Source organism: Polyodon spathula, chromosome 40 (genome assembly GCF_017654505.1).
Source record: "Polyodon spathula isolate WHYD16114869_AA chromosome 40, ASM1765450v1, whole genome shotgun sequence".
NCBI lineage: Eukaryota > Metazoa > Chordata > Actinopteri > Acipenseriformes > Polyodontidae > Polyodon > Polyodon spathula.
Window position 1 is genome coordinate 4,065,955 of NC_054573.1, and position 23,550 is coordinate 4,089,504.

Here is a 23,550-nt window from a genome sequence, read left to right on the forward strand (position 1 = left end):
AGGTCTGTCTGTACGTCACTCTCACATGTCTGCATGTATGTGGGAACCCCTTGTCCTAGTCTAATTAAGCTAGGGATTAAATTAGGGATGAAAATAAGACACCTACAGTATTGGACAGCAGCTTCACCCATCCCAGGTTCTACGAGAAGCTTCATTAGCCACAGTGTGTCTTATTAAACTCCAGGGATGTTAAAAAAACTATGATGCAATGGGAGTCTTATTTCCATCCCTGGGACACTCTTGAGCGTGCAGCATTGTAATCTTGTGGTAGACGGAGACTGTGTCTGTCTCAATTCTCCTTATTAAATGTCACGCAGACAGACGGGGAGAGCGACTGCGATACTGTGGGTCCAATCTGATTGGCAGCGTTTTTTGTTGATGTGAATGAAATGGTTGTTTGTTTGTTTGGAAGGTGGTTGATGTGAATGAAGCGGTTGTTTGTTTGTTGGGCAGGTGGTTGATGTGTTGCATGTGTTTTGAATTTTTCGTTCCAGTAGGCTGCCAGGAAAGGTCTGCCTCTGAACTCTCCTCCAGTTCTCATGTAATCTTAACAACACAATCGAGAGAGCCAGGTTGCTGTGAGGGGGAGAGGAGGAGGGGGGAGGGACGTTCATCTTCTTCATTCAGGGGTTGATATGATCCAGGCATGAGGTCAATTACAACTGAAATTCTGTAATTCATAATTAATTGCAATTATAATTAACTTATAACTGTAATTACAGTTGAACCTTGGCACACCTTGTAATTCTAACATTTACAGTAATTGACAATTACAGTTTAATCGCAAGCAGTTCCATGTTGAGTTTCACACCGAGCAAGCGTGATTCTCGTACTTTCAAGTACTTTCAAGTACTTTTGGTGACCCTGTTTGTTAGAGGAAAGTTCTGCAGTACGTTACTGTATTTCTCCTTGTGATATTGCTGGTTATTTAGAGTAGACAGAGTCACATTGTAATGTGGGGAGTTGTTTATGTTACTTTTTAGTATAATTGTAATTGTAATTGTAATTACTGCTACATAATTGCAACAGAACAATAGCACTAGAATTGGAATTGGGATTGGAATTGGAATTTCAGCAGACAATGCTACTGCAATTGGAATTGGAACTGGAATTGGAATTGGAATTGACCCTAAGGTCTGATTTGATCAACATTTACCTCCATTCATTAAGTTTGCTGTGCTATGGGATACATTTAGAGCATTTTACAGCACTGGGGAGTCTGTGTAGCCTGAACCACCTATCTGGCAGAGCAGCTCAAACCTGGCCTGCTTTTTTTAAACGAGTGAAGAAAACATTTAAAAGTCGCCTGCTTCAGTATCCCAGCAAAGCAAATACTGCATATTACAAATAAGAGGTAAGAGAATGGATTTTAAATGATGATCAGCACTAATTTAAAGGAAGTACCAGTGATAATGTTAATAAAGCTAACAAGAGGTAAGAGAATGGATTTTAAAAGACGATCAGCACTCATTTAAAGTGGGGCAGTGATGTTAATAAAGCTAATAAGGGGGAAGAGATGCACACACACACACTCACACTCACACACTCATGAACACACACACACACACACACACACACGCACACACACTGACACACACATGCACACACACTGACACTCACGCAGGGTACAGCGGTGACCTGCACAGGTTTCCTGATATGGCGTCTCTTCCCACAACAGCAGCAGCCGAGCCAGTGCTGCTAGGGTAGCTGGACTGGGCTGTAAATATTAATAGAAACACTGTGGGTGTCAGCCAGGGGGAATGTCATCAGGTTGTATATATTCTCATATAAACACTGGGAATGTCACCCTGTCACCAGGCTGTAAACATCCAGGAGCTGGGCTGATATCTGTCTTCCTTTCTGTAAACTGTTTTGACATTTAAATAATAGTGAGCAAAAAACACAGAGACTCGAGGAGGAGGTGGTGAGCTGGCTGCCTGGACTGGGAGAGGGGTAGCTGCACTGGGAGCGGGGCTGCACTGGGAGGGGGGCTGCACTGGGAGCGGGGCTGCACTGGGAGCGGAGCTGCATTGGGAGCAGGGCTGCACTGGGAGGAGGGCTGCACTGGGAGCGGGGCTGCACTGCACTGGAGGGGGGCTGCACTGGGAGCGGGGCTGCACTGGGAGCAGGGCTGCACTGGGAGGGGGGCTGCACTGGGAGCGGGGCTGCACTGGGAGGGGGGAGCTGCACTGGGAGGGGGGCTGCACTGGGAGCTGCACTGGGAGCAGGGCTGCACTGGGAGGGGGGCTGCACTGCACTGGGAGCGGGGCTGCACTGGGAGGGGGGCTGCACTGGGAGCTGGGGAGGGGGGCTGCACTGGGAGCAGCGGGGCTGCATTGGGAGCGGGGCTGCACTGGGAGCGGGGCTGCACTGGGAGCGGGGCTGCACTGGGAGCAGGGCTGCACTGGGAGGGGGGCTGCACTGGGAGCGGGGCTGCACTGGGAGCGGGGCTGCACTGGGAGGGGGGCTGCACTGGGAGCTGCACTGGGAGGGGGGCTGCACTGGGAGGGGGGCTGCACTGGGAGCAGGGCTGCACTGGGAGGGGGGCTGCACTGGGAGCGGGGCTGCACTGCTGCACTGGGAGCGGGGCTGCACTGGGAGCGGGGCTGCACTGGGAGCGGGGCTGCACTGGGAGGGGGGCTGCACTGGGAGGGGGGCTGCACTGGGAGGGGATATCTGGCTGGCTCGCTGCTCCAGACTGGGTATCTCCGCAGGTCTCCTTGCTGATAGCAGGCTGCGTTTATCTTACAGGGGAGTTTATCAGCTCCTGTTATGTCTGGGGCTGCAGTCAAGGAGTCCTGTTAGAAACTGAGTTACAAAAGTGATTGACATATGGGAGCAAAAAAGCAAACTAGACACATAGAAGTTCACCACAGTAAATTTGCACTGAATGTATGCAGCTATACTGTGCATTTATCATTGCTTACAGTGCTTTTGCTGTGAATTTTACATTTTGCTCTGCTTTTACTGAGGGAAACTTTTATAAGGGTTAGTTTACCCTGGTTTGTTTTTTAATATGCTTTACCAGACCTCTCTGTGCTTTACAATGCTTCCCTGTGCTTTACCATCCCTCTCTGTGCTTTACAATGCTTCCCTATGCTTTACCAGACCTCTCTGTGCTTTACAATGCTTCCCTGTGCTTTACCATTCTTTCACTGTGCTTTATTACACTTTGCTGTGCTTTTCGTATGAGATACTTTTCTAAGGGTTAGTTTACTATGTTTTTTTTTTTTTTTTAAATGCTTGCCTGTGCATTGCCCTGCTTTCCTATGTGTTCTCACACTGTATGTCTCTCTCAGTTCTCCAGTAACAGGAGCCCTGCTCCGACACTCACTCCGCTACACTACCAGTGGCCCCTGCCCGTGTGAATGGAGTCTGTGCTTCAGTAACAAGAGCTCTGTTCCAACACTCACTCAACTAGACTATAGGAAACGAAGCTGCTTCCTCAGTTCAAAACAAGAACATTCTTCAGGAGCTCTGCTATAAATAGGAGAGGTGAGGCATGATAGCATTGTCCAGGAGGCATTATAAACAGCCTGGCTGGCGCGCGGTGGAGACAGAGGGGAGGACAGACGGACATCCTCCCCCCTTGCCAGCCTGGCTGCCCGGTCGAAGGTGTGTGTCGGTCTGGCTGCATGCCTCTCCTGCTCCCAGGCCGCTTCGCTCACTGACGCCGCGAGGAAATGGGTTTTCCTGTTTTTATTTTTAACTTAATATTTTTGATTAAAAGTAAAAACAAATACATCTGTGAATGATGTTCTATTACATCATCACCACGTCAATCTCTAAATTCCATTTTTATACATCTTATTAGCTATATTAACATTATCATTTATCATTTATCATTTATCATTTTATTGATATTATCATCAGGGATCCTAGTTTTTCGGATAAAAAAAAAAAAAAAATTCTCAGATTAAAATCTGCGTTATTCCACAATAATTTTTAATGTAACATTTTAGTGTAATAAATTTTAAAATAAAAGGCTAAAATTGAGCCTCCCCCCTCCCTCCCACTTCACATTACAAGAGACACACAAACTACTATTAATAACAATTTACACAAGAAGCATTTATTGGTACACTTTCAAATTTGAAGGAAGCTCACCTTCAATCAATAATCGCCATCAATCAATAATTTTACTTTAAACATTATACATACATCAAAGAATAGTATTCATATGAGTTAATCTCGAGTTAGTCTTTGTCATCTGGATGACCATTGCCAACATCATTGAACTGCGCCTCGTTCAACCTTGACCTCTGTACACCAGAAGCACTTTTATTGAACACGTATGTTTACTAAATTTAAACCAAAATTGCTTGATGTTGATGATTATATATGATGTGTATTAATTTAGTTTCAAACAACTAAAAAAAGACTGCATTGAAAATCCATGTTTTTCCATGTTATTCCACAGCAAACTGATTCCTAGGATCCCTGATTATCACTGTTCCCTTTAAAGTAGAGCTAACCATGTTTGACATCCATTCTCGTACCTCTTATTAGCTTTAATAACATTATCACTGCCACCCCCGTTTGAAACACAGGCCTTCAGCGGAAGGTGAAAGGCAGGAATGTGATGCTAGTTTGTCTTTCTGTATGCTGGAGCTCCCTCGCCCCTTGCCCCCTCGGTCTGTGAGGAAAGAAGCCCAGAAGCACTTCACTCTCCGATGCTGTGAAAGATAACATCCCTTTCACACCTTGAACTCGACAACAAGAACAAACAGGGACAGCTTTCGAAGAAAACAAAACACACAGAGCCGAGCAAACCCCCCCCCCCCGGGAGAGGACAGGAAATCGGGCGGGGGGGGTCACCACCCAGACTGTTTGTCTTTGAAAATTATGAGGAGGAGATCCCTGTTTTAAAACAAGAGCTCACCACCCAAAATAAATCACTGCCTGCTAGGCCCAGTCAAAGCAGGGGCTCAAGTTTCTCCCTCACCCCAAGCTCGCACTGCCGACCCTGGGAAGGATATGTGCAGCTGCCCCCTCGGCAATAAAACACTGCTTTTCCTGTGTCTTGATTATGAAGTGCTGTCGGACAAAATATTAGAAATGCCTGCTGACGAGCACAGCTCCTCAACATTTTATACATGCCAGTGCTGGGAGTTTAAAAAGGAATCTGTTGCAGTTACAGTTTTTACAGAGAGATATTTTTCCGGTTTGCTCAGGCTGCAGCTGGAAATATTACTTGACGATCCAGCTATGGAAGCCTCCTCAGACGTCGTTTTCAAGTGAGATGATATGAGAAGCAAGTTTATGTTTGACTCGTACTGCTGAAGCGCTTTCTCATTTCAAGCATGAGCCACAGTAGCTCTTTAAAAGTAACTACATTATCAATTCACATAAAATCAATGACCACTTTGAGTTACCTTCCTGAAAAAGGAATAGTGGGGGGTGACTAGGAGAGGTTGGACTGCTGTTCTCTTCATTATGGAGTTTCAGTGGCGGGGGGGTGGTTATCTAGGACAAGTTGAATTCTGGAAGGTCATTGCATAAACTCAAGGCCGTGCCAGAGAAAGAAACACAGACAGCGCACTCTGTGGTGGGTCCCCTGTCAACATTGAATTTACATTCAAAATACTTCCAGAGAAAACATCTAAACCTTTGTCATTGAGTATTTCTAGTTTTAGCGCTATTGACTTTGAATAGTTTTGTGTAAAGGTTTGATATTGAGAGCTGTCCCGGGGTAGTCAGGTGCCTGTGTTATCATCCCCCTGAAGTCCCCTCCTTGTTTCAGGAATGCCGTGTCCTCCTTCTGGAATTTTCCATTGTTTTCAGGAATGCTCCGGACACACGAAGGTTATCATCTTCGTGTTTTTGTTGTTTTCCTTTTTGATTGCAGAGCTTTCCTTCTTAGTGTGCAGCGAGAGAGCTGGAGAGCTGAGGATGGAGTGAAGGATTGCTGTTAAGAGTGCTGACTAGCGTTACCATCCATTCTCATACCTCGTATCAGCTTTATTAACACTGGCCCTCCTCTTCTCCTATCCCCCTTTCCCTTCTCTCTCTCTCCCTCCCCCCTCTCCCCCTCTCTCAGTGTTTACAGCCCGGCAGGGCTCCTTCTTCCCCTGTTTATTTCCTGCAGCCTCTCTGACGTGCTTGTCATGAATAAATAGCAGCTGAGATGTTACTTAGATTACAGGAATACAGTGCCCTTCCTGGCACCAAGACACAGGCTTCCTGCACCCCCCCTCTTCCCACAGGAGAGAGAGAGGCAGGAGTCACAGTCATGCCCCCCCCCCCCCTCTCCCCAGGTGAGCGAGCTGGTATCCCAGCCCCCAGAGCAGAGAGGGGCATTAAGCATGCACTGGGTCCCGTCACAGTCATCTTAACTTAACTGCATTCAGCAGAGTGTAACCAGTCTCCCTGCCTGACTGGATACAGGAAATATAACAGAACTCATGAGGTGCTGCAGGCAAGGGAGGTTAATAGTTAAACCAGGGCTATAAAAGCCATTCTCTCACCTCTTATTAGCTTTATTAACAGTACCACTGGCCCCTCCCTTTAAATGAGCGCTGACCATCTTTGAAATCCATTCTCTCACCTCTTGTTAGTTTTATTAACATGCTTATTGCGCCCCTTTAAAGGAATGCTAAGCGAAGCTTCTTCATAATCTCTCCAGTACAAGCTGCTCAGGTGCTGTCTGGTGGTGTTGTCCATTTCCTTTAAGCATAGGCTCTTTAACCAATGTGCTGCAGCACCATCTAGTGGCTGGAGATGGTAACACAGGCACTTATTGAGGCTATCATGAGTAGTTGTCTGTCTGTCTGTCTCTGTCTCTGTCTCTCTCTTTGAGTCTGTCTGTCTGTATCCCTGTCTGCATGTGTGTCTATCTGTTTCTTTCTCTTCAGTGTAAAAACACTAATAATGATGCAGTTCACTTTCTCTTCAGTGTAGACACACCAAAGCCAGTTGGCTTTACAGTGCAGTTCTTTGTTCTGCTCCTGTGTAAAGCACATCTTTACAAGCAAGACACATGTGCAATCACAAAAGTTTTTTTTTTTTTTTCCTTTAAATTTAGTCGTTGCCAATTATTTTCTCCCAATTTGAAATGCCCAATTATTTTTAGGCACAGGTCACCGCTACCACCACCGCGCTGACTCGGGAGGGGTGAAGACGAACACTCGCTGTCCTCTGAAGCGTGTCCCGCCAGCCGCCCGCTTCTTTACACCCTGCGGATTCACCATGCAGCCACTCAGGAGCTACAGCGTAGGAGGACAACGCAGCTCCCGGGCAGCTAACAGGCAAGCCCGCAGGCGCCCGGGGCCAGACTACAGGGGTCGCTGGTGCGCGGTGAGCCAAGGACACCCTGGCCGACCTATACCCCTCCGACGACGCGCAGATAATTGAGCGCTGCCTCCAGGGAACTCCCATCTACTGTCTGCTGTAGCTGCCCAATTTTTTAAGTCTGTCTACACTCGCTAATGCAGGGTATTATCACTCTGGTAGTAATGAATGCACACTCAAAACCACCCAGGAGGTGTAGTAGCTAGTCCAGTAGTCAGTGGCACTCAAAGACACATTCAGGTCGGTGTGAACAGAACAGGTTGTACTCAACACCGCTCTGCAGTGATCGTGGAAATGATATTAACAGAGTGAGACTGATTAGATTATCAGTCTCACCTTCTACATCTGTTGACAGTAGCGTTGTGATTCGCGGTCTGAGTCCCTTGCTGCTGCTGCTATTTCATTACAGAACTGTATCTGCCATTGATCTTCCCCTGCCGCAGACAAAACAGGGACAACCTTATTCCAAAGCTAACTGAATGTTAATAAGAGGCCAGAGAAGATGGGTTTTAAAGATTGTAAGTACTCCTTTAAAGCAGTAGTGTGCAAAGTGGGGGGCGTGAAGCGTAAGTGAGGGGGAGGCACAACTATGACTAGAGGCAGCTCTGTAAAAATGAAAACAGGTTTTTTTTTAATGGATAGAACATTTTAAATAAATACATAAATGGCAGCTAATTAGTGCAAGTTCTTACCTTTCAAGTGAGCCGCTGACAATCACTCTGGGACTTTCAGAACCTAAGAAATGATGTTTGAAGTGGCGAGTGTGTCAGTGAAACTGCAGTGAGCAGAGCTGAAATGGCAGCTATAGTTTAACAGTGTTTCCCTATCAAGTATGAAACGTAACCATTACCTCAGGGGTATTTATCCTTTAATACTGTCTAACCTGAATAGCCCCTCAGCGGCCTTGTGCCCCGCATGAAGCCAGCAGCTCTGCTGCCCCTTACCTGGGATCGAACACCTCGGCTACTGGTACTCTCTCACAAGCTGCTAGCTTTGCTTGAAGTGTAAAATAAAAAAACAACTTTTTAAAAACCAAAAGTATATTAAAGTAATGGTAATTGTTCAGTTACTGTTTTGTGTGAGGAAAAAAAAAAAGGTTTTCTATGTTGTATTTTCTGTTTTTTTCCACAGAAATGCTAACTTGTCTGCTGGGCTCAGCAGCTCTGTGTTGGACTGAGACACGCTGCGTCAGGCTGCTTGCATTTTTCTCACAGTGTCTCATTGCCACATTAAGATCTGCTCGCAAATTTACTGTGAAAACTATTAGGGAACTTTTTCGATCTGAAAAAAGAAACAAGGACAAATGGAGATTAGCTAAAGGGGCATTCAGAACAGAAAATAGGAGGCACTTTTTTACACAGAGAATTGTGAGAATCTGTGTCAGGAACAATTTTTGAAAAGGGCTCGGCCGCTTGAAGGACACTGCCCCTGTGTGGAGGCTTAATGTGGTGCACACACAAAGCCCCCCTTTGAGAACTTGCAAAGCTGAAATATTTGTCTATGGAAGGGGCTTTCTTAGTGGGCGAGATGCAAGCGTTTTCAGTTACTATTTTTCCTTTTAAACGAAATGAATCTGCAGCATCACATGCAACATTCGAAACACAAGGCTTGTTATTGTTTGTTCAGTCGGCTTTACATGAAGGGGGCATTAGAATAAGAGAACTTTCCTAAAACGAGGTACTTTTGCAATGTTACATTTCTAGCTAACCAAGAGCACATTCTAAAAAAAAAAAAAAAAAAAAAGAAAATCACCTTGGAGAGAAAAAACAAACAAGCTTCAGTAATACTTCAATTGTAAACAGAATTGCAACAGAAAAGGCAGATGCTGGAGCTCATTTGGAAAGTTTTTATTTTTTATTTATTTGCCGTATAAAACTGTTACTAGGAGGGGGCTCCCGAGTGACGCATCCAGTAAAAGCACCCTGCGTGGAGTCCGCAGTGTGGGGGAAAAAAAACAGTCGGCTGACGGCACACGCCTCGGAAGACAGTATGTGTTCATCTACACCCTCCTGAGTTAGCGCAGGGGTGGTAGAAGTGAGACTAAAAATAATTGGACTGTCAAATTGGGAGAAAACAATTTAAAAAAAAAGAAATAATGTTACTGGGTTGAATAATTATTGAAAAAATGAATTGTTCTATTTACAACAATACTATACAAGCGTGAACTGCACTGTAGCCACCTGTAAATAAATAAAAAAACGCACTATGCAACAATCACAGTGCTGAGGAACAATCATCTCAATGTAGTCTCCAGTCCATATGGGACTCTTGCATGTGCTTGAATTCACTGCTGTTGAAGCCATGGTGTTGGCTCTCAATGAAAGTGCAATAGATTTTCTGCACAATCTTCCATAAATTCATCCAAAAAGTGCTGTGTTTCCTCTCCGTAACTCACTTCTTTAATGAAAGGGTGGCTGCCCGAATCACTGATGTGACTCATTGCTACCAACTACTGGTCAAAAAACACAATACATGTTTATTTTCGTTCTACATGGAGTTGTATCTCCCTATACCCTTTCTGTACTTCTTATCGTGTTTTGTGATATGTACTCTGTGGTAATATGTTTTACAAAGTCTAAATATGAAGTACTTGTCAATCCTTCCTGTCTCAATTTCCCCATAGTCTTTCTTCTCTGTGGAATATATTTTCCAAAATATTCCAAAAATGTTTCACGGATTCTGTTGTCTTGCACGGATCACAAATATCTCAAAGAAAATAAGTTCAGATTCATTTTTAAACAACACAATACTAATGTTTTAACTTAGGAAGAGTTCAGAAAGCAATATTAGGTGGAATAACCCTGATTTTCAGCTTTCATGCGTCTTTGCATGCTCTCCACCAATCTTTCACATTGATGTTGGGTGACTTTATGCCACCCCTGGTGCAAAAAATCAAGCAGCTCAGCTTTGTTTGATAACTTGTGACCATCCATCTTCTTCTTGATCACATTCCAGAGGTTTTCAATGGGGTTCAGGTCTAGAGATTGGGCTGGCCCAATTCAGTAGAATGAGGTGTGCCTATGTTGGAATTCAGACATGTAGAGATGCCAATTTAAGAAAAATTTGCACTGGTCTCAATTTTTTCCGGAGCTCTGTGTGTGTGTATGTGTGTGTATATATATATATATATATATATATATATATATATATATATATATATATATATATATATATATATATATATATATATATATATATATATATAAAACAGTTTGTTGAGACCCTGAGGTCTGTCTACATGTTTCTGTTGGAAGTGATCTTCAGTACAAAGTACGTTGTGGATGTTTTGTAAACGGGCAGCCTACAGTATTAACATACGTCAAATTTGTATAGCTATTGTGAAACATTGTGAAATGGTATTCGTCAAGGACAACGACAATTGTAAATCGTTATCTTATTTTGGTCTTTGTTAAAAAAAAAAAAAAAAATTGCACCCCAATTGCCAAAAAATTTGACATGACCACCCCGTCACATTGACTGATTTTCTGCACTTAAACAACTCTCGGGCCGCGAATGAGCTGCACGGCGCAACCCAGAACTGAGACCGGGCACAGCCGCTGGATCGAGTGTCAGTAGTGAGCGGAAACAAATGAAAAGCAACACCGTGAGAGAGAGAGAGAGAGAGAGAGAGAGAGAGTCTGATGCCAGCGGGTCTGCTGCGAACTGCAGCGATGCGAGTGTGACCCGCCAGGATGTACTTGTCACACTGGGGTGATATCAGAAGTGTGCGCGTCTCCCAGCCTCGCTGCAGGGTCGGAAGGTCGTGTTGATATTTTGTAGGTGCGAGCTATATCAGAGTCGACAAGACAGCCACACACACAAACCCCCTCAGCGACCACACCTCTGTGCCTTCATTAAAACAGTCTGGAAATACCAGCCAAATCCTTCCAGTGCAACACAATACACTGTAGATCTAGCAGAGTCCAGAGCACTGTCACCCATTAGATCTAGCAGAGTGCATAGTGCAGTCACAAACCCAGCAGCTACACTTCCAATGCAGCCAAGTGACTGAGTTTCAATGACAAAGCATTGAAAGCGTTTCAACCACAGCAGCTCCTATAGTTTTCACTTTAACTTCTGTAAGACAGAGACTCTAGAACAAGATTGACTAAACGAGTTTAATAGTTTGCAAACCCGAACAACACACGCAGATGTTAGGAAAACCGAGCTGTGTTCAGACTACAGCGCCAGTAAGCAAAATAGACTTTAACCTACAGTTATTACAAGCCAATCACAGAAGCTTAAATTAATATTAGCCAATAGCAACAATTAAGATTAAAATGAGACCAATCATAACTTATCTAAATTGCAACCCCCCCCTAAAATGAAATAGAGTAAGTTTGTGACATTTCTTGTCAAGTGCCACGGAAGCAGCTTGCGGTTGATAGAGAAATACAACTTCCTCATTCTAGCTAGTGATTGGTACTTTTCCATCCCTTAAGGGCCACCAGTCCTTCAACAAGGAGGAAGCAAGTTCATAAACTATTGATAACACATTATGATACCCAATTCTTATAACCCCCCCGTATGGAAACCTTACAGTCAGCAGTAGTAACATTAGAGTAGCCTATCCAATACATAATGTAACCAATACCATAACTACTTGTCATTTGTTATAGCTTCAGCTGGCAGTTTTGTTCCTCCTGGCACCATGACAATCTCTTCTCCTGTAGGCTTCTTGCAGTCAAAGACTATATGGACATTTCCAGTCTACCTTAGACCCTCTTCACTTAACAGGATGCAGGTTAAAAAAAGGAAGAGAAATGTCTAGACTTCTATTGAACAATTCTTAACCTTAATAAGCTTCAAACTCCTTATTATATTGATATAATCCCTTTAAGTCACAGGCTAAACAAACAGCTCAGAGGCTAGGACATAAATTACATATTTAATTTTACCATCACAATTATATCTAGAGTCAGTGCAAGTTCAGTATATGTAAGGGCACATGGAAAAACACTTGCAGTGGAACGGGATGCAATAAATGCAGTTCTATGGTAGTGTGTTCAAGCTGCAAGATATCTGGATTAAACACTGGAGGGACCCTGAAGTACTCCCACCTTGTGCAAATGCTTAACTGACCAGTCAGGCTTACCGCTAAACAAGGTTCAAGCTTTACATTTGCTACCAGAGGGCCTCATGGTGTAATAGATTGAGAGTTATTGAACAGGACATTCAAATGTTAGACTGGAGGCATAACCAAGACAGTCTAGCAGTCCAACCCACCCTTACCAGGTTACCTTTCAGGCATTACTAAACAAAGCCATGCAAGACAGACAGTTCACATTCAAGTCTTTATTAAAACTAGAAGCTTAACATCTCATAGCTTTAACAGCAAAAACTACAACAGCAAGTAGAAGGACTCCTACTGCAACTCCCAAGACTGGAATAGAGGGGGCCAGAGGTGTGTTCTCTGAGAAGATAATGCAAGATAAGCATTAGGACCCTGAGGGAGCCACACAGGAGGAGTAGAGATACAACTGTTGGGTAGATACAGCATAGAGCTAGCCACACTACAAGGGTTGTGTAAAAGCAAGGCTATTGGTCAGCAGGGTAAGGATTAGATTCTGTAGAGTGCCTGGGATGAGCATCAGTCTAGAACAGGAGCAGTTTGGAAACTGCAGTCCCTGCAGCTGCCATATTGGCTCCAGGTTTCATTTAGTGGAATCCATGATGCTTGCCATACAAGAACCACAATACCTACCCAACCTTCTCCATCCCCACAGAAAGGAATTCCATGATGGGACAGGCAGGGCACTAATGTCTTCATGCTGAACTCACCTGCTGCTCTGACACGGTCAACACCCCCCTCTGGTACAATTTGAACCGGTCCAGCAGAAATGTAGCCTTTGACAGAGTCCGCCAGCTCAGCACTGCGGGCTGGAAGACAAACCCCAAAGTGTTAGAGCCAAGGAGCAATTCAGAGTTTATATAGAAGATATAATGTGCATCCTATCAGCACTGCAGGAGAGGCCAGATACACCCTGCCTACCTGATCTCCTCTCTCCAGTGACGCAGGTCTTATTGCAGGCACCCTCCTTCTCAGAATCACAAGCCACAGCTAGACAATGCAAATACACCTACAAAACATGAAAGACAGCTAGACAGTTGATGTACCCTGGTTCAGTAAAACACACAAGCCCTTCAGCCAGCCTAACAGTGAGCACAACTACCCACTTCTGGTCCTGGAGGTACTCCACTCCTGTTTAATAGGGAGTGGCTTTAGGGTCTGGACTGGGGTTTAAACTAGTAGGAATATGGTTCAAACAGCCAGCTGTCCCATACCTAGAGTAGAGAAACCTGCCTGAGGCAGGAGGGTGAGAATGCAGAGCAAAAGGCTCAGGTTGAGCTCACTGAATGCTACCAACCTGTTTCCAGAGGGCTTGGCCTCCAGCAGGCTGAGCCTGGACCTCAAGCCTCTTCAGGTGGTGGGGGCTCTTGGTGAGAGCACTGGTTGACACTGGGTGGAACCGGGTCTTGTAGGAGTCACCACTGGCCAGGCATCTGAAGAAAGAGACATTTATGGGAACAACACTGGGTGTCAAGGCATAGAGCTTGAACACTGAAGCGCACGTACTCATTTTATAAAGTCATGCATCATAGCAGGATAGTTAAAGGCTAGGAAGCTTTCTGAAGTTTGACACATGCAGTTCCCACCAGATTTCAATTGCCATGGGTGTGTACCATATGGCAATTAATCCGGATCAAGTCAAACTCTGGAAACCAAGAGCCTTTGATACCGAAAAGGTGGCCACAGGCAGAGATGCCTTTCAATCAGGATAAGCAATTCTGTACATTTAGGCACAAGCTATGCTGCCATGATATTCCTTCTGGTCTACAGTAAATGTACCAGTCAACCCACTTCCTCCTTAGCTCCCCCCACCTGTCAGTGACCAGGTCCCATTGAGGGCTGGCATCCAGTTCAGGGCTCTCAGTGGCCCAGCAGTCCTGCAGAATGAGCTGGTCGGCCAGGTTCTGGGGGTGCAGGAGCTCAACCTCTAGGAACAGTGGCGCCAGCATAGACTGGGACACAGGGAATGCAGAGTAGAACTGGGAGTAGGACACATCTGGAGGGAAGAAGACAGGTTGAGGGGCCTCCCATCACTGCCATGGTTGTAAAGCTCTTTGCATGTAGACCAACCATTCCTGCTGGTTTAGGGACAACTATGGTTTGGGCAGAGGGGGACTCTGCAATTGCAGGTTTTGGACTATTGAAGCCACAGAGTAGCTGTACTGTATCAGCACAAATAAGCAAGGTGGTCTGAAGACTACTGTCAGACTACTCCTTTGTCCTGGTAATTCAAGCTTCTTGAGAAGAGAAAGCAAAAGCACACCATAAAAACAGAACAGCTTCTGCATGTGCAATTTTAGTATCTGGTTACCACGAACAGCCACGCTTAAGCCTTGCATGCAACAGAGACTCATGGGAGTTTAGAATGAAGACTACAGAACACAAATCTGGCCAGGGAAGTTGCAGTTCACCAATACCGACCTCTTGCTATACGGGCCTTCAGATTCAGGACATCTCTCAATGGCCTGCTGCCTGTGAAACACACAGAATTGGCGTCAGTAGCAGGTTGATACTGCAGGGCAGGAGAAAGAGCTGACCAATAGCATGCCAGGACTGGGCAAGCTAACCCAGGCACTAGAAAAGCCATACCTCCATCCCCTTGGCTGTAAGGATAGAACTGCAGGGATCCTAACCCTTTGACAGAGTAGGGGGCAGGGGCAGCCTTCCTTTCAGCTACCAGCTCCAACGTGTCATTGAGGGGGTAGCGGCAACGAACGGTCAGCCTAGGAGAAAGTGGTACCAGAGCCACTGATTCTGTGCAGTATTTGATAAGACAGTCACCGTCTTTAAATGCAGTGGAGTAGAGTTGTGTACACAATTTATCATTTAAATAGTTCATGCAGAGAGACGCCTTACAGCAAGTGAACTACTGGCAATAGAAGGCTATTTTTAGAGTGGTATTGTAGAGCTTGCCCCAAGTTGGCAGCTACTGTCAGTACACCTCAGTTCTGTGCTCTAGCCCTCAAAAAGGGGGAGGATTTCTAGTTGTTCCCTTCATGCATGTAGCAGTGCTCAGCTCAAAAGTACAATTGCTGTACTGGTCACTTGCCTACAGTGGAGGGACTCCTCCTGCTCACCTGTATTCAGAGTCCCTGGTGATGACTGGAGCATTGGGTGGGAACAGTGCTCTGGTATACACCACCTCATTCTCATAGATCAGGTAGTTGCCCACAATCTGAAGACACAGGAGGCAGAACAGCATGCCATTAATACAAAGCAGACCTCCCTCCACAATACTAGAAACAACCGAACGCCACCCCCACCTTGCAAATCTAAACACTGATACGAGCCACCACACAGGAAGGCATCTTGCAGTAGTGTTTTCTAGGGCACAGATGCCAGGCTAGTTACAGATATGATCAAACACTTGTAGGGATGGTTATATTGGCCCAGGCTTTGCTTTTAGTACGGTGTAGGAGGGACTATTGCATTGATCTACAGCACCTGGCTCCTAGTCCCACAGGTGTTCACACTGAACGTGAAGAGAGCCCTGGTCGAGTCAGACTCTTTGGGTTTGCAGGTCTTGTCCAGCAGGGTTGTCTTACTGGGTTCCACTACTGGTATGGGCTCCATAGTCACAGCCACCACTGTCATCACACCACCAGGCATGCACACTGAACAGAGTGGAATTAAAACAAAGCATTCAAATGAGAACTTGCTGCACAAGCCAGTTGGAGATTTCCACATCAATCCTGCACCAAGGGGCCTCCAGATTACACCTCCATAGGGGTCTCGAGGCTAAAAGAGCAGTCTATTGCAAGATGTGGCCAGGCCTTGGATCTGGATAGCAACGGGTTTAATAGCAGTCCAGAGGGGAACTGGCATGAGCTAGAAGATGGTCTGCACACCATTGAGAAGTTGGGCAAACTACAATGAAACTGCAAGCAAAATGATCATTGTAATATTCTCTGCAGCTAAAGTGTTAGGAGGTAGCTTCTAATCACAGGTATGCAAGAAAGGAGGTGCAGTGCACCAAGACAAAAAGTCAAGCCCACATTGTGGAGCGTCTTACCCAGCAGCTGCTTGGTAGGAAATTGACAGCGCTGTACCAATGACAGCACTGCCTCTAGTGTCCCAACAGTCCTGAAGGTCAGTTCTACACGAACAAAGAGGCCTCGGAGAGAGATATCCTGGAAAGAGGAGACAAGGGACACACTGAGGCAAAGACCTAGAGCTCATTATGGGTTGAACTGGGCACCAAGTAGTGGAAAAACCTTGCGCTCTCCCATGTGGTAGCGCCATATCCAGCCAAAAAGCAAGCCTAGTCATGCTATGACAAGCTTCCAATTCAACAAGGAATCCATTTGCTCAATTAGGCACAAGCATCTCTACCCCTAAAGAGAGGTCTTGACCCAGGATTAGACTAATGCTGCAACACCCAGCTCAGCCACAAGCAGTCCTTGCTAGGGAGGATTAGTGTCTCCCCAGATGCTCACCTCATAGATGCAGCCAACACTGAAGAGTGGCACCTCCAGAATAAACTTGGTCTGGTTGGTGACTACGTAGCCTCGGTGAGCAGCCAGCTCTGAGGTTAGCTGGTGCTTCCCAACGTACATGACCCAGAGGTAGTCCATGTTCCCGCGGCTCACATCAAATACTATGCTGTTCTCAGTACAAAAGCCATTGACATCAGGAAGTACTGGGGAGGAAGTGGAAAGCATTAAGGAGATGCCAAAGAAACGCACCACACCTTCAGATGCCAACAGTCCAGTCTTTAGCCATGTGCTGGCAGTCACCTTGCCTGGGTATCAGTGCAAGACAACAATTGCTCTCAAAGTAAATGCCAGTAGGGGTGCATATTAGGTGCATGCACAAGATGATCCCAGGACGAATATGCTAGCTTACAGTAGACAGTTTAGGAAGGGTTACAAATGCTTGTAAAACTAGCTTGTTGAAAGCATGTACAGGCCATCATCCAGGGAATTGGTATCCCCCTCATGGGCATGCAAATAGTTCAGTGATCCTTTGGTTGGGAGGCTTGTGCAGGTCTAGGCAGTCACCCCAGTGTTCAGAGACACTTCTGCCCCAATACTCACCCACATCCTTAACCTGACACACGATGGTTGCCGGGAAGAAATAAGGCTCGTTCTCAGGAACGATGTTCAAGGTGTAGTTAATATTCAAGGTGAACTCCCGGACCCCATCGCCAATGTACTGCCAGAGAAGAGCAATAGTCAGCAGCTGTACTGGGTGTTCATGCACTACTCTAGAATTAGAGCTCCACACAATATCTGGGGCCACATTACCAGCAGCCATTACTAGAATGAGGCACATGGTCTATGGTGCAAGAGTAAAGCCTATGGAAAAAAACATTTCAGCTAGCACTGTGCAGTGTATGTGTTGGCATGGAGGATACAGGTAGTGACAAACATCCTTAAGGTCACCCAGCTCAGGGCCCCAAGCTTGGGTTTCTATGGATGGGCAGGCATGCTTTCATCCCCACCTTCTGTGGGATGAGTGGGTGGGTGAAGGGGACCTTCAGGACAATAGACTTGGTGCCATTGGGGTGCTGGACCTCAGCGACCACAATGCCTTGGTTGATTGCCTCAGGAAGGGTCAGAGGAACCCCATTGATAGTCAGGTTCTTCAGCTCAACGTCAGGGTTGAAGACACCAAGGGTCACTGTGAAGACCTTTTCTTCTGGGATGGTATCTAGGAAAGCAGGCATGGAGGTGTTAGCATTGCACATTTATAGCCAAGTCTAGTGTTAAATCCATGACACCCCTTCCAAGAGGCGCATCGGTTTTAGGCTGCATTATTAAAAAGGCACCCAAATCAGGGCTATGAAGGTCCATGCTGGTACTCACTGTTGATGACAAAGGGGGTTTCAGCAATAAAGGGGGTGCGGACTGGCTTGAAGGAGCGGTGCTGGGTCACTTCCCACTGCTCATCTGCCCACTGGTGCTCAAGGTACAGGTCAATGGCATACACCCGGTTGTACTGATTATTTATGACATGACTCTACAGAGACAGAAGGGTGTGATCACTAGCGTACAGCCAGGGTTCAACTCAATTATTCAGGTTTAAGGAAGTCTGCCAATACAGTATGCATGTTACAGCTCCCCACATATGCATGAACATTAGTATTGACTCCAGGTCAGCCAACATATCCTACTATGTTCCAGATGACCAAGAGGCACGTGTAGGCAACTGTCAAAGCTGCTGATCTAGAGAAGCACCAAGGACAGTCCATCTAAGCATATACAGAGTCAGACCTGGTCACCTACATGAAGTCAAAAACAAATTCTGTGCTTCCAGCAGCAGTTCTGTTACATCTGCATGCCAAGCAGAAATTCTGTTTGTAGCCGACTGCAAGACAGACTACGAAGTGGACACAACATCTATCATGAACCCGTCTGCTTGTCAGTTAGCAAACTCTAGCCAGCCTCTCCCCCCCATGTAAAATTCTAGGTTACCTTCAGGTAGCCACCCTCTGCACCATAAGGAATGGAGATTCCTACAAAGGAATCATTGACGTTAAGGTTATAGTTCCTCCTTTGGATAGTGGCGAGGTCGAGCAGCTTCCCATCCACGCCCATGGAGATATCCTTGTCCTGGAACTGGTCAATATGGAGGACCAGTGGAGAGAGCACCCTGGGGGAAACCCAGGCCAAGTTCATCCCATCAAAAGTGCCATTATCTAGGAGTAGCAAGGAATCCATTACTACATCAAATTGATATCCATTAGGGGTGCCTGTATAAAACAGGCAGCAAACACTGCAGGCATTGCTCCACCCATTCAAAATTAGCCAGTAAGATTCTGTGGTGTCCAAGCATGCACACATGTTACTTCCAAGTCAAGTTTCAAAGAATGTAGAGATGGCTGCAGTAGTTCCATTGCCTAGTTAAAGCACAATACAATGACAGTAGTTCCTATGGCCATTGCTAACATAGCCAAGCTTTAGATGATCTTACTCTTGGTACAGGCAGCAGAAGTGTCCACCAACAGCACCATCCACCTCTGCTTGTAGAAGACAGTTGCTTTGATTGCTTCCACTTGGATTCCATTAACCTAGAACAAGGAAAACACTGGGAACTCAGGCACAGAATGAGAAGAGGAGGGACCCGAGTCTACGTGAACACTGATGGAGCAAGAATACAGAACTTGTGCCCAAGTGGCAACTGTCTGGGCATCTACCTACATAAACTGCTACTAAAATATCCAGTTGTATGTTTTAGAAGAGACAATGAGACGTCCCAACACACCTCAAACCAGGACTACATTTCCATTGGTTTCAGGAAAGTACGAGATGTCAGAGTGCAGTTTTTGTAGCGGTCTCACCATTAGCATCTCAGATTCAGGCATGTTAAATGGGGAGCGGAAGAGGATCCTAGTGGAGGTGGAGTTGATGCTGTAGCCCAGAGACTGGGCCAGGGAGGCATCCATGGATTTTGCTGGCTGGCCAGTCTTGTGGAACACAACCTTCCAAACTGACATTAATGCTTCCAGGGCCTGGAACACAGGGGAAGCCAATCAAAATTGAGGCGCTAGCCTTGGTTTCAGAAGACACCAAAACACAGCAGCTTTACTTACTGCAGGGACAGCAGCTGGCCAGTCTTCAGTATCCATTCCTTCGTGGGCAATCTCTGGTACATTTCTCCTGACAGATATCTAAGAGGACAGCATGTTCGAAAGGTTAGCTGAAGGCAGAGAAGGCGTACATCCCTGAGCTAAACCCAGTGAATCTCAACTTCTACCTTCAGCAGAAAGTGATAATGCTGCACAAGCATTTAGGTTCATACCTTCAAAAGAGTTTATGAGATGATTTCAATGCCAGTCACTCTTGACAAGAGGGCTAAATAGCAAGAACTGCTCAGGATTAACCCTGTTTGAGGTCCAGAGATATGAAGCCACAGCCAGTTACAATCAAAGCCATGCAGTGTGTGCAAAATACTCTGCAGTAGCAAATTCTACCCCCATACCCAGAGCGCACAACGACACACCCAGTGATTGTCACTACTAGCACCCCTATTAGTCAATACATTGTGGGTGGATTTTCACAGCCATGTAAAGCTACCTAGGATAATGGATCAAAAGTAAAGGCATTATAGCATTTGGGGAAACAATATCTAGCTAGTGGGGCCACAGCTCAAACCCAGGCCTGGAGAAAAGGTCTTGCCTCCATGTAGTTCTCCTCGCAGACGATTTCGCGGGGGTTCCACGGCTTGGTCGTACTGCAGCTCATAGAGAACGGGTAGTAGGTCTCTCTGCCGAACTGGTCGATGCGAGCCAAGCGGAACATCAAGCTAAACTCTACGTCATTCTGAGAAAAGAAGCCGGTCTGAGCTTAGCAGGAGACACTTCTGATTGCAATAACGGGGGCTTGCGACGAGCGTCACCGCACAGGACTCACCTTGCTGGAGACGTGACATGCAAGGAAAGAAGCGCGGAATATCAGATCACCGAGGATATTAAAGCTGTAGGTAAACCCACAGGACGCTGCGTATCTGTCATCCAGGGAGTGAATGCCGTCGTTAGCTTGAGGGAAAGAGAAAGTGTAGTTTTATATCATGCAAATAAATACAGCTTACTTCCACTGAACCGCGCTCAGATATTCCTTACCAAGGATGTCAAAGCGGAAGTTTCTTCCAACTAAGAAGCTTCTTCCAGTCTTCATCCAGAAGTGTCGGTCCCGACACTCACTAACAAAGGTTCCTGCGAGCGAAAGGCTTTGTCACCGAATAGAAAACTAGCCTTGTATTATTCACAATACTAACAGACAGACGAGAGCAGTTTCTACAAGGTCCTTTTACTGTCGAGCGCAGCGCTCTGCATAATACGGGCAGGTACAGCGCGCTTTGGAGAAGCGAGGCCATGCATCGACAGCTTCACAGTCAAGCCGAAATCTTCCCATTTAAAAAATGAATTACGAAACGCTAGACACCTAAACTGCAATTAGTAAAATCAACACCACTTACCTGGCGGCGCTTGAGCCATCACAGCCAAAGGCAGCAGTACACACATCAACGCAACTCTGAAAAACAGCGAATAAAATGGTTACACGTGGACACCTCCTGTATCCTGCACTAACGCGGCTCCACTCACGAGTTTATCACAGCAACTTCTTTCAAGACAGCGACATTGAAACACAAGCCAGACACATCTGAAACCGCGTAGACTGCACTTGAATTTAAATAGCAAAAACACATATCTAGCAAATGCTCAAAATATTTCACCAAGAAAAAAAAAAGAAACATACTTTTCTTGAAACACACCGTCTTACCCTAAAAGGAGTTTAACATCCATGAGACCCATCCTTCGCAAACAAACCACACGCTGCGTTTCAGCGCCTCACAGTATAGAAAGAATCCGATACTCGCTTGTCAGAGTCGGGCTGTTTCCAGGTATATAAAGCCGCCTGAATCAGCGTGCGCCCGATCGGGACGGGAGCACCTGGGCTTAATAATCCGTTTATTGTAATTATCTTAATTGCTGACAGACAGGAGCGGGTTCCTCATTCGCACGTACACACCTAATAATACATAATAAAGTACACACCTAATACTACTGCAGAGCTAAATGGAGTGAAACAGACTCTACAATAAACACAGTTATAGGACTCACTGTGTCTGACACATGTTTGCAGTCTTCACTGGCAGGCTGTTGTAGAAGTCTTATCATTTGTACAGTTGCGTGTTAATTGAGTCTGGGTAACTGCACAGGAGATACCGTCATCTCGAAACCAATTCTTCTTTTGGGCACCCCTTTAATTTGCTGTTTTACTCGATTGCTGTGTTTTATGTTTTGAAAAGTCTACAAGTAATTGTCGTTCAAATGTAGTGAAATAACAGTGTCTGTGCACACAGCAAGGTATACTAACGCTGTGTTACACTTTGATTACAGTGAGTTCCATTACATGAGAGTAGATGTTGAACTTCATGCTGATTTGAACTCGACTCAGGCCAAGATAAGCACCAACTAAGAGGTAGCTTTGCAGTAAACTAATGTGGTCCATCTGCATCTCTATCCATTTGCGTTGTTTTCCATCAGATGATGTAGATATCCTTGTGTCTGGTGTTGATGGCTGAAGTGTAATGCTGGCTCCACGGATCATCTCATTTTGCCTCCCCAGCGCATCAGCACACACAACGGCTGCGATGCTGGCTCCGGGGATCAACCCAGCGCGGTCTCCCCAGCGCATCAGCATGATGTGTATATGCAACACAATCAAAACTTACAGACAGAGTGAAGTTAATAGGAGGATTCATTTTACAAAAGATACGAGTGGGTTTTTTTTTATTTTTTTTATTAATTGTAAAAAAAACCAACTGTTGTTTTTACAGTAAAGAAAAAAAACCGACAGCTGAGCTGCCAGTAATACACCGAATAAAACTAGTAAAATACTTCCTGTTTTTAAATACATCAGGGTATTTGTCTTTTTTCAGAGATTTAAAAACTGCAGATTTACAGCAAAAATATCATACAAACAAACGATTAGTAAAGTTTACCAAGTAAACTCTTAATAAAAATAGTTTCTATGCTTTACAGAGCTGATACAACAACACTACTGAAGTCAACAGAGAACAGAGACAGACATAAAGGGATAGAGGGGAAGCCCACTCCAAGATCTGACCTACCACAACACGGTGACCACACAAAACGGTGAGGGAACACAAATGACGTGTACATTTATATATAATTGTGCAACTGCACAGCACATTTAACACACAATAACACAAATAACACTGTTAAAACACCACAGAGCAGAAGGAAGCAAGTTTTCTTCCAGGACAACCTTGTACTTGTCTTTCTTCACAAAGACAAATCTGCCCGATTCCAGCCTTGCTGAAGCAAACCCCCAGATGAGTCAAATTTTCAGCTTTGCCCAACACCTGGTCGTCTAATGGTTAGACGGAGACCTGGAGAGGCCTACAAGCCACAATGTCTCGCACCCACTGTGAAATGTGATGGAGGATCGGTGATGATCTGGGGGTGCTTCAGCAAGGCTGGAATCGGGCAGCTTTGGCATGAATCAAGCCAAGTACAAGGTTGTCCTGGAAGAAAACTTGCTTCCTTCTGCTCTGACAATGTTCCCCAACTCTGAGGATTGGTTTTTCCAGCAGGACAATGCTCCATGCCACACAGCCAGGTCAATCAAGGTGTGGATGGAGGACCACCAGATCAAATCCCTGTCATGGCCAGCCCAATCTCCAGACCTGAACCCCATTGAAAACCTCTGGAATGTGAT

General features: G+C 45.5%; 1 protein-coding gene across 1 annotated transcript; it reads right to left on the reverse strand.

The window, feature by feature from the left end:
- Nucleotides 1-1,616: 1,616 nt before the first annotated feature.
- Nucleotides 1,617-20,614, reverse strand: LOC121304864. Its single transcript, XM_041236275.1, has 20 exons — nucleotides 20,482-20,614; nucleotides 19,896-19,973; nucleotides 19,644-19,814; nucleotides 19,277-19,373; nucleotides 18,778-19,001; nucleotides 18,169-18,322; nucleotides 17,805-18,013; nucleotides 17,398-17,515; nucleotides 16,798-17,000; nucleotides 16,374-16,491; nucleotides 15,806-15,975; nucleotides 15,439-15,536; nucleotides 14,951-15,084; nucleotides 14,783-14,833; nucleotides 14,174-14,357; nucleotides 13,659-13,794; nucleotides 13,283-13,370; nucleotides 13,072-13,170; nucleotides 1,911-2,744; nucleotides 1,617-1,717 (listed from the first exon to the last, which is right to left on the reverse strand). Exons 1-20 carry the CDS (start codon nucleotides 20,602-20,604, stop codon nucleotides 1,617-1,619), a joined length of 3,390 nt encoding a protein of 1,129 aa, XP_041092209.1. The 5' UTR covers nucleotides 20,605-20,614.
- Nucleotides 20,615-23,550: the final 2,936 nt, after the last annotated feature.